We start from the raw sequence: 21537 nt of genomic DNA, 5'->3' as shown, positions 1-21537 counted from the left end.
TTAGATATGCTAGTAAAAACATGTTCCACTTCTGACAAATTTTTGAGTAGTAAATGTTGACTCTTCCTCCACTTGAACACAAACACCTGATTTCTCATCCCATTTAGAACAGCAAAGATATGTTGCAGCCTTCTTGCTTACTGTCCAGTAGTCTTTTAAAAAACAATATTGTCCCCAGACTTTAAGCATAAGAATGGAAAAATTTCTAAATTAGATGAGGGACCAGGTGTTTGTCAAGCTCATTTCATAGATATTTAATTCATGGATACTGTTAAGCGAATGCATAGAAGACATTCTTATCCTCATTGGACCTGCTTAAATGCTTTAAAAATAGACTACTTTTTGATAAAATGATAATGTAATGTATTAGTAATAACTTGTTATAAAGTGAACACTAAAGAATGTCCAAACTGGATGACATTGAAGATTTTTACCAACACTAACGTTTAAAATTCACTGAAATGGGCTGACAAGTATGAAGTCACTATCTTTAAAAGGAATCTGCTGATTTATTGTTAAGCTTCCATTAGCCAAGACTACTAGATCTCTGTGTTATACCTCCAGCAATAACTGTTTTGAATGTATTCCATTTAGCATTTTCAGTTGTTGTCCTTCTAAGCAAACAGCTCCTCTACTTAAAAATATGCAACAAATCAAATTAATTAAAATGAATCAATTTGACTGGTAAAGTGGTGTTTCAGAATGACTCTGAGGACCATAAATTCAAATTAAGGCTTGCACAACTTCTTCCTAGGTTTGAAGAGGCTCCTTGGTACATTAGCAAAAGGAAAAAGGGAAACCAGTCACCCTGTTTAATGGCGTTCACCTGGGATGCTTGTAAAAGTAACTGTGCTGAGGGCTCATACAGCCAGATTTTAGAAACATACCATAAACCAGAGGATGAAGCAGACAGCTATAATAGCAATTAATTGTACCTAATGTTAATATTCAGATAAGTATGACAGTAGTCATACATTAGTGGAGTAATAGGAAGTTAATTATTGCAAAACTTTAATCATGGACATACAGTGTTTATGATTTTATTCATAGTATCCTTCACTTGTTCTGATACTTCTTCACTCCAGGCAGTAACGTGGGTTGTCAGATTCAGTTTTTAAGTTAAAGGTATGATGAATATAAGCTAATTTATACATGTTCATTGAATATATTTTTGCTAACTGTATTTTAACTATCAGCTTGTACTACAGAGCACTTGTTCTTTTTCTGGTTTTAGTAAGCTTTTAAATACAGTTACAAAAAGTGCACACATGCTCTATTGACAATAACGATTGTCCTCTTTTTGCAAATATAATGAATGCAATATACTCTTCCTACTATTCTGTATTATATTTTATTTATTCACCAATCTAAACTTGTATATGGCTTCTGGTTTTTGCAGTCTGAATGAGGACCCAACAAGTGCAAGGACAGGATTAAAGTGTTGCTCCTGACATTAGCTTCCTAAAAGCAGTCTTTGTTCTGCTGCTCCTTACATGTCTTCTACTTGACAGGATCATCCTATGGCTCATTTATAATCTACTAGGTTTAATACTTGAAAATATGATTTCTGTATTCAGTATTCATACTTTACCTTTTGTCTTCAGCTGGTCTGAACTGGGAGCCTACACTTTTATTATCTACTTAGAACAGGAAGAGATTAATATTAAAGGAATATCAAACTCTTAAATATCCACAAAATTTGTATGAGAGAGCACCACATTACTGAGCATTATGTAGGCATAATTAGAGTGATACAAAGTTTAGCTGACTATGTATCAGCACTATTTCTGCATTTATTACCCTGATTTTCTGCAAGGGAATACTGTGTGACTCTTAAGGTTTTATATTTAATAAACTACTAAAGAAAAGAAAAATCATCTTCATAGTCTTTTATGTTTTCAGTTTTTCAGTTTTAATAGTATTAGGACTGTATCCTAAACTTGAATTGAGTATTCACATGGAGAAAGGGAAGAATCTGATATGTTGTTTATTTCTTGGTGTGATAGGTATACCTGATGGTTAAAGAAACAAAGAGCCAGTCAGTTTTGTGGTATTTTGTAACAGAGTATTGTCACTGCAAGAGAATGATGACCATTCACATTAAATATTTGGGTTGGACATCATGTGGTTGTTGAGTTTTCACTGCAAACTTACAGAGTGTTGAGAGCATCTGCTTAACTTCCAAAACACTCATTAGCTCTTCCACTTTTTGTCTGCTAGTTTTAACAAGGCTTCCAGCTCTACTAATGTGTGGGATATAAAACAGAAAAAGAAAGTACTATCACAAAAAAAATAAGATTTTGTGGCAATTTTGACAACTTGTGTCAATTGCCTCATGGCTATGCCAGTTGTGTGGGGCAAGATTTTTGTGTATTTTGTATGATTCAGCAATCTCAACCGGTGTATCCCACCGTTGGGGGGGGCAATGAATTGATAATAACAAGTTTTGTATTGACTTGCTTATTCTAAAGACTGGTTTAAAACACACTAAAAAATTAATAAAAAGTTCTTTTTATTTCAGGTGGGAGATGAAAGAAGGTGCAGATCTTGAAGATGAGGAGAAAGTTATGGTGGAACACTTAAAAAATGTTTATTTGACACAGAGCACTCCTACCTCACAGGATAAAGAAGAATAATTACCTTGACGGGTTTCGGGTAGCACCTTTTTCTGAATTCAATATGATTAACTTAATGGCTTAGTTATAACTGACAGGACTAGAAAGCTCAGGAATATATATCTTGAGTAGGAGTTTTAAACTAAAGAATGTTCCCCTGCTATTGTCTAGTCACCCCATCCAGGCAGCAATTGTTCACACATGCATAAGGTGAGCAACAATATATGAAAATGTCAATGTCACAAAACAAGGAGGGTGTATCTCAATACTGCGGAGGCATACAGCTGAATGACAAACCAAGAACTGTTTTAAGAGTATAAAACTCACTCTGAAAATAATGCTACTTTGGACACATGCTAAGCAAACACCCGTGCTATGCTTCCATCAGCCATTTTGGAGTCAGAGTCAGCCTGCCCCTGGTTAGTGTTGCACAAGGACCTTTTCTCTCCCTTGGTGCTTGTGTTGTAGTTAGTCCTGCCATTAAATTACCCAAAGTGTATGAAAAAGGACAGGTATAGGCCATAGGTCTGCAGTCCTTTGTCAGTTGCTCCGGGATGAGTATACTTGGCCATTACTCCCAAGCAAAACTGCATCGGCTTCATTGCCCTTGCAAACCCTAACTTAACATCCAGTGTATGTTATGGCTTAAAAGATGCATTATAGAGAAACTTGTTAGCAGCTTTTAAAGTTTTGATAAGCATCTTTTTATTTAAAAGAATTACTCACAGGCAGTACTCAAAGGACTGTCTTAACAGTGAACTGAGAAGAGAAAATGATAAAGAATGCAATACTTATTTCTGATAAATACAGTAAAATTTTGTTTTCAAAGTAAGCCCTGTCTGATATTCAGATTTTCCAAATACTAAATGTTTTTCTTTTCAGTAAAAGTTCTTCCTCAAAGACTAAAAATAGCTAAGTTAGGTGGCTATTGTAACAGAAGCTATTACAGACGTAACTCAGACAACTTGAATAGGATGAAGGCACTTTTTTTTCCTAAAGACTGCAGCATCTTCATGTGTAACCATAACGCTAATGCTGCTGTAGGGTCTAATCTGAAATGCAGTTTTTCCTCCTCTTAATTGCTCTTTTTTTTATCGTGCATATAAAATATCAGACCATTTAAAATGAAAATGGGGATCACTGCATCTTACAAATCTCCAAAGATCTTGTTACAACACTGCATCAACAAAAGGGCTGTGAAACACTGGTGTTTCAAAAATGCTAAAAATATTATTTAAAGAATGAAACAGACTTTTTCCTCTGCTGCTGATATAGTCATTTCAGATCATAAGGAAGTGATGAAGTGTAAAAACAATTTTTCTTTGCTTTGTATTTCACCTTTGAAGATTAGTTGTGGTCTTAAGGCTTAAAACATGGCCATAGGGATTGCCTATGATGGCAGGTATGGTATTCTGACAAATGAGGCACACATGCTCCAAGCCATACTAATAATGTGTTAGTACATGTGGAAGCTGGAGTTTAGAATATTCTTTCCTATTTTATCAAAATCTATTGTACATAATTAACTTTTTGTACAGTCACATAAAGTGAATTTCTGTCTATGTGGTAAAACTGACTGAAATACTTTTTGTAAAAAAGCTCCCCTTCTGGGAAACACTTATTCTGAATAGGATAAACTTTGCAAGTGAAATAAGCTAACCCAGAATAAAAACCCTCACTCACTCTCAAATGGGAATGTCCATATGGGGAATTATTTCAGACTGGTTATTATCCTTCAAATTCACAACACACGTCATTCTGGAACAATCTGTAAACAGTCATGTTAAAAAAAAAAAAAAAAATTCTTTATGCCCCTTCCTCCCTTCTCTCCCTGCCAAATTAATTCAGCAGTAACCCACTGGGTAGCACTAGGACAATTTTGTCTTTCTTGGCAAGACTATATTTATAATCTTGACCAATGTGGGGCTGACAAGACAGAATAACTAGCCTGAACAAAAGCTGAACCTTTGCACAATATTTTATTTGGATGTTTTTCTTATCCAAACCTCTCTATAGATATGTCTTTTAGAGTATCTGAATGCAAGCTAATGTGTGTTTGAAATTGAAATTGTCCCTCAGTCCTTACTGAGAAGTAGTAGGGCTCAGTTTGTTGGCAATGTAGTGATCCTATTAACTGACCTTCCAGGTATAAAAGAAACATCATGTTGGCAACATCACTTATGCTGAATAGATACTTTTGCAACATTCACATTTGTTCAATAAAATTACAATAATAATAAGACTTGTATAACTAAGATTGCTAAGTAACATACCATTAATTTATCAAGACTGCTTACTTCAAACTTAAACCCTTAATTGAAGAAAGATGAAAGACACTTGAAAGACCCAATCATTTTTACATTGTAAGGTGTGTAAAATTAGGAGTACTTGTATAACAGATTGCTGCTTTCTTTGGCTTTTCTTAATAAAACAATAGTCCTATATTCTTAAAAAAGTTCTGCTGATTCTAAAATTGACTTAAGATTAATTTCATTTTGGAGAGGAAGGCGTTCATAAAACTGCGATGTTTTGCTTTTGCATTCTGTGTCCTTGCTCTTTGTCACTACTTGTTGATCCAAGAAGGTCTCACATTTACATTTAGCCTCAATAAATGAAGGCAACAGGTTTGCTGGCTGCAGTGTCGGCTCTGTGTTGTGTGGCCACTGCAATCTGACCATGTTAGCTGCTTCTGGAAAGGTAGTAAAAAACAAGGATTAAAGTCTGTTGTGTACGACAGACCCTTCTGAATGGGCAAAGCTGTCATCGTTGACTCAGCCAAGTTAGCTTAAAAGGAAATTATTATATTTCTATATATTGGATCAGATAACACAAACTAGGTAACTATGCATTATCATTAATGCTTGCACCTAATTCTCATTTAGCCTTTTAGTATGCTTAGCCCTTTTTATGAAAACAGGCTTAAGTGGGAGACTTCATGGCATGGAATATCCCTAATTATATTTGTTTAGTATCCAGTTCAGAGTGCTACAAATCTTAACATCTTACTGGTTTTGAACAGCACTTAATAAAATTAGAAGCAGGGCAAAACTGAGATAGCATTAATAGTAATGAAACTGGAGAAAGACAGGAGAGAGAGAATTTTGGGAAAAGACAGGCGTTAAGACATAGCCCTGCCTTTTAGCGACTGCAGTTCTGACAGTGTCCCGTAGATCATGCTTTATTCCAGGAGAGGGCTTTTGTAGAGACCACAGGCAACAAAGCTATTTGCTCTGGAAATATGCACAGTGGCAAATGGATGTTCTCTAATTCATCTCTACATCCTCACAGCAGTGCAAGGTAGGCATGAGGCTGGCTTCTTCCAATTAGCTTCCTCTGACAGAAATATCCCATTTACCTCTCAGCTGGGAGGTCTTCACAAAATACTACTGAGTCTTACCTGCAGTAAGATACCAATTATATGCTGATATAAAACTATTTTATGGAACTCCTTAAAAATATGTGCAATCATTTTTAGTGGCAGACACTATTCAAACTTCCAAGGCAATAGTCAAAAGACTGAGGAATTAGACCCATTGCCCAATTAGGCATGAAATTAGAGTAACTTGATGTCAACAGGGAGATTTCTAAGCGAACATACAGATCTTGAGGAGGTCCTGGCTGGTGCAAAGCTGCTTCTCTGTAGTAACTGTCCATGTTGTAAACAGTGGTATGAGTGGAAGCAGAAGCTCTAAAACGATTTTAAGTCTAAGGCCCAGGAAATCGGCAAGGCTGAGCTTGCTTTTTCCTCTACCTTTGGACTCCAACACTTGGGAAGCAGACTAAGCTGACTGACATTGCCAGGCAGGCAGCAGAAGAAAAACATGCAAGGTCTTGAGCAGGTTGGGTTTGAGGTTGAGGGCCTTGGAATACCCATGAGTGAAATGATGAAGGAACCAGATTATTCCTCTCTAGTAACAGCACTTGAGAATGGACTGTTAGCTATTACTGCAGCAAGTGAACTAATGATACAGAGCTGACAAAAAACACTCCAATAAGCAAGGAATCATGCAAACAAGCAAAAGTAAATCCAAACCATTTTTAATTTGTCCTGAAAAAGTGATTATATAACAAATGTCTCAATTACCAAGTACTAATGACACAAGGTGATCATCTGAATTAAGATTGTATGTCTAAATTTAGCAAATTACTATCCCTAAGCTGACAACGAGCCACTCAAGTCATGGCTAGTGCAAATTTGATGACTACCAGATTGAGCCCTTTAGATCCATGACAACTTCAGCTGTTGGTAGGTTGCAACCATCTCTGAGGAGATACTTTATAAAATCTCCTACTGAAAAAAGTGTTTTCATGTTAAAACAGCTCATTATCCAGTTTCTGCAGTAAATTGATCCACACTCCAACAGACAACAGCCTCAGTGTCTACACAGCCCTGAGTCACATCCATTCTCTCTCTAGAAATGAGGCCAAGAACCACATAATGGCAATCATATTCAACAGGTATGCTCTTCTCCAGTTACTAGCTCAAAGAGCATGCCATGTCTGCCATGAGAAACTCAGGTTTCAAACTTTGTTTGTGGTGGAGGTTTGCTGCAACAGCACGTAACTTTGTCTTTTTCTTTTCCGGACAGCTTTTTAGAAAAATAATCTCTTTTCAGCTCTCCCAATAAATAAACAGATTAAAATTACTCTTGTAAAACAAGCAAGCAGTCATCAGAAAACACCTGATGAATGATTAACAGTGCACCCATGTGTGTTCCTTAAGATAACTGTTAATGACATGGTCATTACATTTTGTCCCTAGACGAATTCACTAGAGGACAGAAATATGGTTATACAAGTACCTTTCATAAATTTGTAATACCTAATATCCAACTACTTTATTTTTTTGTCCCATAATCTGTGTTTTTTATGTAAAAAGTCTAATAACTTTTGGATAGTTAGTCTTCATAAAGAAATAGTATCACATAGCTCTTCATGTATCATCTTGACTCTGTTTTGTTTTCTGCCTCAATATTGTCTTTCAGGCATCCTTGAAAAACTTCCTGGTTAATGTTTGTTATAATTTAGAATGTGGGCACTGCTGGCACTCAGTTATACATGGGTAGATAATTCATTTCCTAGACCAACTCTCATGCAGACTTAAAGCCGTGTAGGTCCTATATGGGTAATTATTTCAGGTTTAGGGTTGTCTGAACACTTCTGCTCCTAATGCTCCATATGCATTTTGTAATAGCTGTGTTTTTCCATTGTTCTAAGCTACCTCTGTTACCTGGGATAGTGGGAACTATTTGTATGCATTGCTGTTTGTGAGTTATTTATGCTTTTTACTTAAACAAATGTATTTTCCCCAGGTCTTATTTCCTTTAAGTTCTCTGAACTTTTAATTTACACTTGGAAATCCATATAGCACATCTGTGTTCACAGCCTACAAACACATATTTACATATCAATAAAGTCTATGCCTTCTCAAACCTGATACAGAGTCTTACAGAACCAAGAATTTAATAAATGTAAAATTCAAACCAACCACCTGCAAGGTTATCATTCAAGAAATGCAGTAGTCATTTCCACTTGGAATTTCACCTCCCTGTATATTCCAGAAATAACACCTTTAAGGAGTTGTTTGCTTATGTTCTGGACTCTTTATTGGTTATCTTCCATTCTATATAATAAAATGTGGTTTATTATGTAGATTAAGATTACACTTTCGCCCTAGAGAATGGAGTGACCATTGGGGAGGTAAGAGGTTGAAACGGCAGGTGGTTTTTGTTCTGGCATATGGACTAGCAAACAGATTACTTTCTATAGTAAACCAGATGTGGCTTTGGGAATGAAATAATCTTGGCAGGAATCCTACCTGCAGGTATGTATTAACTTCAGGAAATTGATGGCTGAACATGTGCTATGTAGACTTTCTTCAGAGGCAAACCGATTAGGTCCCTTCAAACGCCAACAGTTTCTATTCCAGTTAAGGCTCCCAAATTTCACACATGCCCATCCACTTTATGAATGGACAGATTGACAGCGGTTGTTGCATTAATGCAAGGCAAATGTGTAATGTTAATCATCTGGTCTCCTCTTCTCTCCAGAGAAATAATTAACCAGAACATGGTAGACTGTTCTTTATTTCTGACAACTGTGCAGGGTCCTGATCAACGTTACTGAGCAAGACCTCTTACTGACCTCTACCAGACTTTGGTATCAGACCACAGATACCTCCACCCTAATGAGTCAGAGAATGCAGTTTAACTTTCATGTTTTAAAGGTGCTGTATATGCCTGGTGCCGTTCTTGGATTTGTGAACTGAACCAAAACCGACTAGTCTTGCCACCCTTTCATTTTCATTCCCTCCCTTTCTCACCCTTCCCCAGTTTTGGCTGAGCTGTCAGTTTTATGATCGCTCCTGCCGTTTCCAGATGAGGCTCTGACCACAGCTTATGCAGCGGTATACAACATAACATACCAAGCAACTAACTGTCTCAAAGACCATCCAGTGCACACAGATGAGGTAGTTCTCCAGGCCCAGTAGTAGGACACTTTTTGGTTAAAGCTTTTGCATTTTAACCCTCTTAACTTTAACAGTCTTTGACATTTGGCCAGACCTCCAATCTGACAAGCTTCAAGGTGAGACATACCTACTTGTTTTGTAGGAGATTGGTAGCTTGGTTTTGGTTTTGTTTAAAGGAGAGGAGAGGAAGGGGAAGGGATTGTTTGTTTATTATTACATTTATAATGTTCTGTTAATTCTATTGCTTTTGTTGCTGTTTTGGTTTCTTTCCATCTGGACTGATGATGGGTCAATAGATGATGGTTACAATCTGCTTAAGTAGTTTGGGCATTGATAAAGTCACTGTAGCTGCCAGTAGCAGCAGTAATTTGTGAGTTTAGTCTTTGTAAAAAGTGTCTATCATGGCAATAGGCACTGTAGGACTTAATTCAATCTAAATCTCTCTACTAAAATGGTCTATCATTAACATTATTTCATACTTCAGCCTTGTCAGGTCTCTCCTTGATAACCATAGCCTTCCTTCTATGGTTAGAAGTGGGAAGAACAGAAAAAATGCTAGTATCTTATGTGCTGTGCCTTTTTAGGGATGTCATTTTTCCAACTCGAGATCCAAAAGGTGCACTTCAACTACATAACAGAAAAGGTACATGTATTTGCTTTTCTATTTTATGTGTACACAAATTGTTTAGATGACAGTTGTAAAATTTTTAAAAAAGTTATATAATACCCTGGAGCAGTCGTCTGCTCTAACATGCATAATTTATTCAAAAATCATTTGTGGAGTTGAGGGATTGATAGTTTGGAACAGAAAAATTATAGGTATGCTAAGTATGTTCTTGCAAAAATAAATCATACAATCATATATTGAGATCCAATATTTCAAAATTCGAAGTACAATTAAATTGTTTGCACATGTAACAGCAGTGAAATAACTTTGCAAGGTTTACATCATAAACCCATATATCTACAGAGTAAATAGTAGAACACAGACCATAAAGTTCTGTCAATAGCGTTGCTTTCAATCTTTGTTTCATTCCACTAAAACTTTTCACACATTCTGGCATTTTTTTGAACAACTATATACAAGACCAAAGAATTAGGAGTGGTAACTTGAAATATAGATCATATATATTTAATCTTTACAACAAATGCAAAAGCAGTAAGTGAAAAACAAAGACATAACAGACTGTAAAAACTCTTGAGAACATATAATGAAGCATAAGAGTGAATGTCACGACAGATTTATGTATGTTCTAGTTTCAGCAAAAACTGCTGAAGACAAATTTGAGAATATTTGTGTATCATACTTTTGGCACAATAGCAGGAACCAAAATAAATTATCCAGGAATAAGACATAAGAAACAGATTCAGGGTGTAAACAACAAGCTGAATAAGAATTCTGAATTAAAGAAAACTTTCAAGCCAAAAGAAGGAGAGGGAGTTCAACCTTGCTGAGCATTCAAGAACAATGTTGGTTTTTCATGACTTTTCAGTATTTCACATTTTTTTAAAAGCTTCTAATTTAATTCTTGTCAAAAGTGTTTCTGAAAAGGTAACACATCATCTTTGTCAGGAAAGCTAACATATTTTTATTTTTCATGAAATGCATTCTCTGTACTTATGCACATTACACGGTACACAAAAAGCCTATTCCATCGATGTCAAGCCAAAAGAACAAATGAAAAGAAACTACAAAGGGAATTCTAAAGAGAATTTTTTTTTTTCCTCCCACTATCTTTTCTTTTGGGCTTAGCCTCAGAAGGAATTTTTGTGTCTCAAAAGACATGGGATAACTTTTCCCAAGAATCACATATCCTAAATGTTGCTATTCTAAAATTCTTAGATGACAAGGCTATGCTTTCTTTTTTTTTTTTTTTAAAAAAAAAACCTCTGGAAATAGCAGCTGCCATTGACAAAAAAAAGGTTTGATTTTTAAGTTTAAAAAAATTGGTATGTTTTCCAGATCTGTGTGTGACAAGAGCTGGGTTGAAGTTGGTCAGGCCTCTATTGTGGAAACACATTCTTTAGCATTAAATAATACTTGTAATTTTCAGAAAGTAGGTACCATGAGATTGTCAGTAGGACAGAGCAGAAGTACAATGCATTTATATGATTCTGCTCTACCCTGATATCCTTTGCATCTTTTTGTCAGAGCAAAAGATTCCTAAACTGGATCTCATCCCTTAATTTCAGGATTCAGTGCAAAGCTCAAGTGGTATAAACAGACCACTTCACATTTATAGAATCATAGAATTGTTTAGGTTGGAAAAGACCCTCAAGGTCATCCAGTCCAACCATTAACCTAACACTACTAAGTCCACCACGTAACCAATTAAGGGTAGAGTAATAATTTTATGTTTCCTGGCTTGGTGGCTGGATTATTTTTTAATGAAGGTAAAAACTAGGAATCATTAAGGTTGGAAAGGATCTCTAAGACCATCAGTCCAACCATCAACCCAACACCACCATGCCCACTAAACCACGTCCCAAAGTGCCACATCTACCCGTTTTTTGAACACTTCCAGGGATGGGGACTCCCCCACCTCTCTAGGCAGCCTGTTCCAATGCTTGACCACTCTTTCAGTGAAGAAATTTTTCCTAATATCCAGTCTAAACCTCCCCTGGCAGCTTAAGCCCATTCCCTCTTGTCCTATCGCTAACTACTTGGGAGAAGAGACCAACACCCACCTCACTACAACCTCCTTTCAGGTAGTTGTAGAGAGTGATAAGGTCTCCCCTCAGCTTCCTCTTCTCCAGATTAAACAACCCCAGTTCCCTCAGCCACTCCTCATAAGACCTGTGCTCCAGACCCTTCACCAGCTTCGTTGCCCTTCTCTGGACATGCTCCAGCAACTCCATGTCCTTCTTGTACTGAGGGGCCCAAAACTGGACACAGTATTCCAGGTGCGGCCTCACCAGCGCCAAGTACAGGGGAACAATCACCTGCCTGCTCCTGCTGGCCACACTGTTCCTGACACAAGCCAGGATGCTGTTGGCCTTCTTGGCCACCTGGGCACACTGCTGCCTCATGTTCAGACAGCTGTCAACACCCCCATGTCTTTTTTCGCCTGGCAGCTTTCCAGCCACTCTTCCCCAAGCCTGTAGCGTTGCATGGGGTTGTTGTGACCCAAGTGCAGGACCTGGCACTTGGCCTGGTTGAACCTCATACAGTTGTCCTTGGCCCATCAATCCAGCCTGTCCAGGTCCCTCTGCAGGGCCATCCTGCCCTTGAGCGGATTGACACTCCCACCCAGTTTGGTGTCACCTGCAAACTTAAGCAGGGCACACTCAATCCCCTCATCCAGATCGTTGATAAACATGTTAAACAAGACTGGCCCCAAAACTGAGCCCTAGGGAACACTGCTCGTGACCGGTCACCCACTGGATTTAACTCTATTCACCACTACTCTTTGGGCTCGGCCACCCAGACAGTTTTTTAGCCAGCGAAGAGTACGCCCATCCAAGTTGTCAGCCGCCAGCTTCCTTAAGAGAATGCTATGGGAGACGGTGTTAAAGACTTTGCTGAAGTCCAGGTAGATGACATCCACAGCCTTTCCATCATACACCAGGCGGGTCACCAGGTCATAGAAGGAGATCAGGTTGGTCAAGCAGGATCTGCCTTTCATGAACCTGTGCTGGCTGAGCCTGATCCCCTGGTTGACCTGCACTTGCCTGTTGAGTTCACTCAAGATGAACTGCTCCATAACCTTCCCCGGCACCGAGGTCAGGCTGACAGGCCTGTAGTTCCCCAGGTCCTCCTTCCGGCCCTTCTTGCAGATGGGCGTCACATTGGCAAGCCTCCAGTCATCAGGGACCTCCCCTGTTAACCAGGACTGCTGTTACATGATGGAAAGTGGCTTGGCAAGCTCCTCCGCCAGCTCCCTCAGTACTCTTGGGTGGATCCCATCCAGCCCCATAGCCTTGTGAGTGTCCAGGTGGCGTAGCAGGTCATTAACTGCTTCCTCCTGGATTATGGGTCTTCATTCTGCTCCCCGTCCCTGTCTTCCAGCTCAGGGGGCTGAATACCCTGGGGATAACTGGTCTGGCTATTAAAGACTGAGGCAAAGAAGGCGTTAAGTACCTCAGCCTTTTCCTCACCCTTGGTGGCAATGTTCCCCCCCCGCATCCAGCAAAAGATGGAGATTCTCCTTGGCTCTCTTTTTGTTGTTAATGTATTTGTAGAAACATTTTTTATTTTCCTTTACTACAGTGGCCAGACTGAGTTCTAGCTGGGCTTTTGCCTTTCTCATTTCCTCTCTGCATGACCTAACAAGATCCCTGTACTCTTCCTGAGTTGCCTGCCCCTTCTTCCAAAATTGGTAAACTCTCCTTTTTTCCCTGAGTCCCAGCAAAAGCTCCCTGTTCAGCCAGGCCGGTCGCCTTCCCCGACGGTTTGTCTCTCACGGCACATGGGGATAGCCTGCTCCTGTGCCTTTAAGATTTCCTTCTTGAAGAGTGCCCAGCTTTCCTGGACCCCTTTGCAAATGTAAATCCAACCCACGTAAAATAAAACTCATCAGTCTCGGCATACTTGGGTGCCCCATTGCGAACCGCATTTGCGAGGTTTGGTGTGCTCTTAACCAGCACTAATCTGACCGAGAAGTAAAGATGTTAATACTTCACGTTGTCAGGTGCTGAAAGCAGAAACGTAGGTACTTCTGAAGAAAGGGCTGAACCAGCACTGAACCACAGGAGGATTTAACAACCGCTTTTGAAAGTTGCATCGCAGGATAGCTATTAAAATCAGACATCCTACTTGCTACAATCATCTATCAGCTGCTTCTAAAATCCTGCCCACCTTCTGTGTGTCATCTGGAGGAGATAAAGTTTTAATTGTGAGCGGGTGGTATAAAAAAAATAGAAAAAAGAGACAAGGCGCCTTCTGTCATTCCAAATTTCTTGTCCTATCTTGCTTTTTGTTTCAGTGTCTTTGTGCCAGTTGAAGTTTTGCAGGCAGCTTTTAAAAAGACAAAAGATATAAATAAAATCAACAGAAACAAATAAAATCTAGGATGACAACAAGCACACCGTGAAGAATGTACTGTGGAGAATGGGAACAAAAACCACTGCATTTTGCAGCTTTTTCCCTTTTATGCTTTGACTCTTTTCTCACCTAAGTTTCCACTAATTCCTAGTTTCCTCGGTATCCATTACCAAATTCCCTTTTTGTCTGTTTATGCTGCATTTGTATTTATGACCTTAAGAGCTTCTTCCCTGTTTCCACTAAGCTACAGTATTAAACAGCAGAAGCTTGCATTTTGGGGTTCAAAATTGTTTCATTCATATTTTCATTCAGCTTTTCTGTTCAGTTTTTTGAGTTGATGAGACTTGACATTTTTTTCAGCCATTTGAAATAAGCCTTGTTAAAGCAGTACTTTTGTTACTGTAATAAGAACTGTCTTCAGACCATGATCACTTGTCAGAGACACTACAAATATTTGGTTCCCCTGGTGTGCTCCTCTCCAGATATGATGATGAAGTCTTAAAATAACTTCTCCCATGTTCGATGCAGTTCTTTTGAGTTACATTTTTTGCCTCTAAATTAAAAAAAGCATTTTCATACTGACAGCACTGAAAATTTCATGCTCCGTCATGCCAACTGCAGCCCTCGGTGAGAAGAGCTTTTCTCATCTCCGTGCTGCAGACAAACCCTCGCCCAGGTCAGTGCCTCCTTCAGCAGTCAGCTGGCCTGCTTATCCCACATTCCCAGGGCATCCCAGGCCTCTTCCTTCCCAGGTATTATTAGCTTAGTGGCTTTCTTGAAAGTCTACAGGTCTTGTTTCTGAGTTTGATTTGTTTTTTCCCCCTCTGTGCTGTTTTCAGTTCAGTGTCGCCACTATTTCACATGACTAGCAGCTGACAATTTTTCTCTTTGAAACTCCCTCTCTTTCAAATTCAATTTCCTAATTGTTTCATGGGAAAGGAACACAGGCTCTGGCCTTTGTTTTATTATTTATATTTTAGGAAGGAAAAAACAAAGGCATGGTAACAGAAAGGACTCCTCTAGGGATCTAGTCCAGGCAAGCACATGATAGATGTCTAGTTCATACTAGAAAAAAGAGAAATGCCTCTCTACTGCAGATGCATGGCCATCTGACTGTTGGCTTAACCATTGTGGCAAGACAGAAAATGAGGTCTCGCGAGGTCTTCTAGAAATCTTAATGTCCCTAAAGGAGATCTCTTTCCTCCTCATTTACCCTAACTAATGAGTTCATAGCAAAGGTTTTCTGTTCTTTCAGTGCCTGACTTTGAACTTTATGCTGTTAAATTTCATCCCATTTCTCTCACTCTAGTCAAGATCATTACTCATAATACCTTTCAACTTAGTGTCATCTGCAAATTTCACGGATGCACATCAAATTCTTATCTCTGTCTCATTAATGACTATATTGCACATATTATGTCCAAAAACTAATCACAGTCCCCAAAGAGCATTCCTGCTCGTTTATCTCCAGCCTGATAACTGCTTTTCAGCTTATGCTTTTGCAGTCTCCTCCTTAGCTGCTCCACGTCCACCTTACCAGGTAATTCTGGTCTGAATTATCATTATCCCCACCTTCAGCAATATTCTGACCTGATCGTATCAGATCCTTTACTTCAGTGTAGATACATGAGGGTGTTGATTTACTCATATGTAAGAGATTGAAATCGTACTGGAATGACATGATCTGCACTGGGTAGCACCATTCTGCAATTTACCCACACTTCCTGTTTGTATCTTTGTTCACAAGTATGTCAAAATTGAGTGGAGACCAGTGACGAGTGGTGTTCCTCAGGGGTCAGTATTGGGACTGGCACTGTTTACCATCTTTGTTGGTGACATGGACAGTGGGATTGAGTGCACCCTCAGCAAGTTTGCCAACGACACCAAGCTGCGTGGTGCGGTCAACCGCACACTGGAGGGAAGGGATGCCATCCAGAGGGACCTTGACAGGCTTGAGGGGGGGCCTGGGAAAACCTCATGAAGTTCAACAAGGCCAAGTGCAAGGTCCTGCACATGGGTCAGGGCAATCCCAAGCACAAATAGAGGCTGGGCAGAGAATGGGTTGAGAGCAGCCCTGAGGAGAAGGACTTGGGGATGTTGGTTGATGAGAAGCTCAAAATGAGCTGGCAATGTGCACTTGCAGCCCAGAAAGCCAACCATATCCTGGCCAGCGGGTCGAGGGAGGTGATTCTGCCCCTCTACTCTGCTCTCATGACACCCCACCTGGAGTACTGCGTCCAGCTCTGGGGCCCCCAACATAAGAAGGACATGGACCTGTTGGATCAGGTCCAGAGGAGGGCCACAAAGGTGATCAGAGGGCTGGACCACCTCTGCTATGAAGACAGGCTGAAAGAGTTGGGGTTGTTCAGCCTGGAGAAGAGAAAGCTGCAGGGAGACCCTACGGCAGCCTTCCAGTTCCCAAAGAGGGCTTACAAGAAAGCTGGAGAGGGACTTTTCACAAGGGCATGTGGTGACAGAACAAGGGGTAATGACTTTAAACTGAAAGAGGGCAGATTTAGATTAGATACAAGGAAGAAATTCTTCACTAGGAGGGTGGTGAGACACTGGAACAGGTTGCCCAGGGAAGATGTGGATGCCCCATCCCTGGAAGTGTTCAAGGCCAGGCTGGATGGGGCTTTGAGCAACCTGGACTAGTGGAAGATGTCCCTGACCATGGCATGGGGGTTGGAACTAGATGATCTTTAAGGTCCCTTCCAACCTAAACCATTCTGTGATTCTATGATTCTATGAAAATCTGGTCTAATTCTGCATAGTATTGAGTAACCGGGCAGTCTAAGGGAAGTCATCCCAGCTGGGTACAAGTTCATGCAATCCAGCTTATTTGGGAAGACTTTACCAAAAGGATGTTTTTTCTAAGCAATTTTAACCTCTTCATGTTCCCTACACTTCCTTTATAGTCATGGAGGCTATCTAGATTTGAAGGACAACATAACAAATGCTGAATCCACCCATCAGTTTTACCTAGGTCTGTAACTCCTACAGACTCGAGACGCACTGGCAGTCATTAACAACGTGCAGCCCAAGATAGTTTTAGTCACATGACCACATACTCTTTTTAAAGTATAGTAAACAGGGGACTGTTGTTTCATGCACCACACAGGATGAATAGTGCTAATGTAATAACCAACAGTTCAATGCCCTGTTTTCTCTATGTTCTTTGAAATGCAGCTCCATTTACCAGATGTCGGTAAAACCCTAGTTTTTGAAGGTATTTTATGGAACTCATTTCTACCGCATCTGAGTGTTTCAAACTTTAACTTACCTTCACATAGTCCACATAAGCAAATGATATTTTTGCTTAAATTGGGAACTGAAATTAAGGCAAAGCAGTTTAATTGTCTTGGATCCTCAACTGAAAAAAGATTTTGATTGAAAAAGTCAGCAGACCTGACTTTTAAGACATCTGATGTTCTGCAGCACCTTGGGTAGGTAAATCCTAGCTTCCATCTATTTCAGATGTAACCACACACACTTAATATTTCTGAAAATTGAACTCAAGAACCTTACTGGACATTCAACAAGCAATAAATAAAGAGGTCTAAAACACGGGGCTTAAGTAACATATCTGTAGCCATCTATGAATGCTATAGCATTAGGAGGCATAGAGGATTGAAGAAATCAGACAGATTTTGGAGAAGAATCAAAACACTCCATTTATTCACGTATAACAGTAAGCACACAGATTAATATCTTTGCTAGTATTAGCCTATTACTGGTATTACTATAGATCACACAAGTCTATAAAGACACCAGAACTCCATGGTGCTGCATGCAAAGAGGAGATAAAAGCCCAGCTTCCAGCAAATGACTGTTTGCCACACACTACCTCTCTTTCCTTTTCACTACTGATATTTGGAAATTTGGGGTCAGTCCTCTAACAAGACTCAGAGACATCCCCTTTCAACCTGCTACCTCTTTGTAATACAAAGAGCTTCAAATTTATGGTCAATAGTTCTTTGCTGGTCAAGCATCTCCAAAACCACTGCCATGCCCCCCCCCCCCCCCCCCAGCCTTGTTTTTATAAACTTTTCCTCCTTGAACCCTTCCCTGGATCTCTAATTATAAAGTGCTGTATCAAGATCACAGGCAGGCACTTATTTTAGCTGTCCTGCTCACACAAGCTGGTCCTGAAACTTGTTTCTTATGCCTACATTCTACAGGTTCATTTTTGTTGTTTGGATTTTGGTGGTTTTGGGGGGTTTTTTTTTTGTTTGTTTGTTTTGTTTTTTTTCATTTGGACTGCAGGAGATGGAGATGGTGATGGTGAAACAGATTAAGAAATGTTGGAATGTTAAGAACGGGTGGAGTGGGTCCAGAGGAGGGCCACCAAAAGGATCCGAGGGCTGGAACACCTCTGCTGTGAGGAGAGGCTGAGAGATTTGGGGTTGTTCAGCCTGGAAAAGAGAAGGCTGCAGGGAGACCTTATTGTGACCTTCCAGCACTTAAAGGGGGCCTACAGGAAGGATGGGGTTGTGACAGGACAAAAAGAATAGATTTAGACTGGCTGTAAAGAAGAAATTTTTTACAATGAGGGTGGTGAGGCACTGGAATGGGTTGCCCAGAGAGGTAGTGGAGGCCCCATCCCTGGAAACATCCCAGGCCAGGTTGGACGGGGCTCTGAGCACCCTGATCTGGTTAAAGCTGTCCCTGCTCACTGCAGGGGGGTTGGGCTAGATGACCTCTAAAGGCCCCTTCCAACCCAACGCATTCTATGATTCTATGAAGAAATGGATCCAACTTAAAAATAACCCAACAAAAAATACTGACTACTGGTCCTAACCAGCTTCACCTTGCAACCCAGCACTACTTGCAAAGAGAGATGGCATGAATGTTGAGTGAGAGGGTAGGGTGCTTAAATCAATGTAGATACCGAAAAGTGTTCATTAAACGATTCTCCTGATATCCTCCCCCAACCCTGAGTTCTTCAGTTCTGCTACAGATCACAGTCAGAGCTGACAGGCTCGACCTGAATCCCAGCACTGTCGTGTAGCATCCCAAATGTCTCATCAATAGACAGACATCTCAGCAGCACTTTTTCCTAACAGAGGAAATACAGGGAAAAATATGTCTCACTACAAGTGGCTCAACTCAAAATACCAAACATGATTTATAAAACGTAACTAGACAAGTTCTCCACGCCATAATAGTATCTTCTCCATTGAAGAAGAAAATTCGCTTATTCTTTCCTTGGGTGTTGCTGAAAGCCATTGAGAGCAAAACATACATGCTTGCCACTTTTGGTCATAGCAGACAGAGCAACCTGGGTGAGAAAAGTTTTATCTTCTCTCACGTAGACATGTCCATGGCTCTAGTTCAGCAGATTTGGCCATCAGTGGTGACCGGGAGCTAAGGGGGGCAGAACATTTGAGTCGCACACCTGGCACACTGCTGTCTCGTTGTCCTTGGGACTGAAACAGCTGACAACCTTCCTGTTCTGACAGAGCCAGGAGTGGTGGAAACCTCCATGAGTATCTGCAGAATGCAGGTTTTCAGCAGTCATTTGACCAAATCCGGAAAGTTTTTCAAGGGAGCAAGACAAGGCACCCCTGAAATGCAACTCAATGCACTTCCTCTTGCCATGCCAGAGCAAGGGTGCTGGGACTACTCATGTGGGGTGTTTGTTTTAGTACAGGCCAATGCAACACTGTCCTCACCAATTTCTGAAGATGCCTGAAACACCCGGCATGAAAAATTTTATCCCACACCTTTTCTTTTTACAAATTCCTAAGCTATCAAAATGGAAACTCAGGAGTGGAACCACCACCTCCCCAGCAAGATCCACCACCCCAGAAGCATGCTGTGCAGCAGCCCCCACTCCAGATGCCATTACCTGCCTGGTCTGTGCCAGTGGTGCCCAGCGCCTGCAGCTCTGTCCACCCTCAGCCACGTTTTTCAGGCATGTTTTGGCAACGCCCAGGGTGAGGGCCAGAGGCGGATGGGGGGACAAGGCCAGGGATAAGGCCAGCAGGGGATGAGGGGACGAGGCTGGGGATGAGGCCAGAGGTGGACGGCAGGACGAGGCTGGGGGCAAGGCTGGAGGGGGACGGTGGAGGACACAGGGCTGAGGCTGGGGCCGAGGTTGGAGGGGGATAGAGGAGGATAGGGGGACAAGGCCGGAGACAAAGCCAGGGATGGGGGGGCTAAGGCCTGGAATGGGGGGCCGAGGCTGAAGGTGGAGGGGGAGGATGAAGCTGGGGATGAGGGGACAAGGCCAGGGACAAGGCTGGAGGTGGACAGGGGAGGATGGGGTCTGAGGCTGGGGATGAGGCCAGAGGGGGACAGGGGTGTACAGGGGGCCAAGGCTGGGGATGAGGCTGGGGACAGGGGGCCAAGGCTGGGGCCGAGGCTGGAGGGGGACAGGGGAGGACAGGGGGATGAGGCCAGGGACAGGGGGATGAGGCTGGGGACAAGGCCAGAGGTGGAGGGGGTGACAAGGCTGGGGCTGAGGGGGATGAGACAGGGGCTGAGGCTAGAGCGGGACAGGGGATGCAGCCAGGGACAAGGCTGGGGATGAGAGGATGAGGCTGGGGATGAGGCCAGGGACAGGTGGCTGAGGCTGGGGCCGAGGCTGGAGGGGGACAGGGGCATGAGGCCAGGGCTGAGGGGCCAAGGCCAGGAATGGGGGGCGACGGCCGGGGACGAGGCCAGAGGCAGATAGGGGGGACGAGGCTTAGGAAGAGGGGATGAGGCAAGGGACGAGGCCGGAGGTGGATGGGGGAGAACGGAGTCCGAGGCTGGGGCTGAGGCTGGAGGGGGACAGGGGAGGACAGGGGACCAATGCTGGGGCCGAGGCTGGAGGCGGACAGGGCATAAGGCCGGGGACAAGGCCGGGGACAGGGGGCAGAGGCCGGGGCCGAGGCTGGGGATGAGGCCGGAGGGGGATGGCAGGCCGGGGCCGGGGCCGGAGCCGCCTCCGCCCTTCTCTCTCCACTTCCGGGTTCCCCGCCGCGCCCCCAGGTGCTGACGTCACCGCGCGCGCGGACCCCGGAAGTGGCCCTGGAGTCGGGGGAGGGGGAGAGCGGGCGGCGCCGCGCGCGGGTCGGAGCGGCCGCGCGTTCCCCGGTGACGGCGCCGCGCGCGCCCCGCCCCGCCCCGCCCCGCCCCGCCCCGCCGGCGACGGGCGCCAGGTACGTGCTTAGGCCCGGCCCGCCCCGGCCGCTGCTCCGGCCCCGGCCCCGGCCTGCCCCGGGCGAGGGGCGCGGGGAGCGGCGGCGGGCCCTGAGGCGGGAGGGGGGCGAGTGGCCTTCGCCCCGCAGCCGGCGCTGTGGCGAGCGGGGGGGGTGGCGGCGGCGGCGGCCGGCCTCCCCCTGTCAGCCCTGCCCCGGGGGAAGGCGCTAGGCCCGCGGGCGGGCGTCGCGACCTCAGGCCTGAAGCGGCGGCGGGGTTGGAGCGGGGAGGTGGTGGCGGCCTGCGGCCGGGCCCCCGGGCTCTCCGCGCCGCCCTCTTCC

General features: G+C 42.7%; 2 protein-coding genes across 2 annotated transcripts in view; both read left to right on the top strand.

Annotated features, from left to right (window-relative positions):
- The window catches only part of KIAA0825 (KIAA0825 ortholog), a 238794-nt gene extending 236158 nt beyond the window's left edge, over positions 1 to 2636 (top strand). The window contains exon 19 of the mRNA XM_075726885.1: positions 2522 to 2636. Within this exon, the coding sequence (XP_075583000.1) occupies positions 2522 to 2636 (115 nt within the window). The remainder of the gene's footprint in view (positions 1 to 2521) is intronic.
- An 18561-nt stretch (positions 2637 to 21197) lies between these two features.
- Positions 21198 to 21537, top strand: part of ARB2A (ARB2 cotranscriptional regulator A) — a 269497-nt gene continuing 269157 nt past the window's right edge. Inside the window, exon 1 of the mRNA XM_075726337.1 lies at positions 21198 to 21216. The gene's annotated coding sequence lies outside the window, so the exon portion shown is untranslated. The remainder of the gene's footprint in view (positions 21217 to 21537) is intronic.

Source organism: Pelecanus crispus, chromosome Z (genome assembly GCF_030463565.1).
Source record: "Pelecanus crispus isolate bPelCri1 chromosome Z, bPelCri1.pri, whole genome shotgun sequence".
Taxonomy (NCBI): domain Eukaryota; kingdom Metazoa; phylum Chordata; class Aves; order Pelecaniformes; family Pelecanidae; genus Pelecanus; species Pelecanus crispus.
Note: the sequence above shows the minus strand (reverse complement) of the source record. Positions and strands in the feature narration are given on the sequence as shown.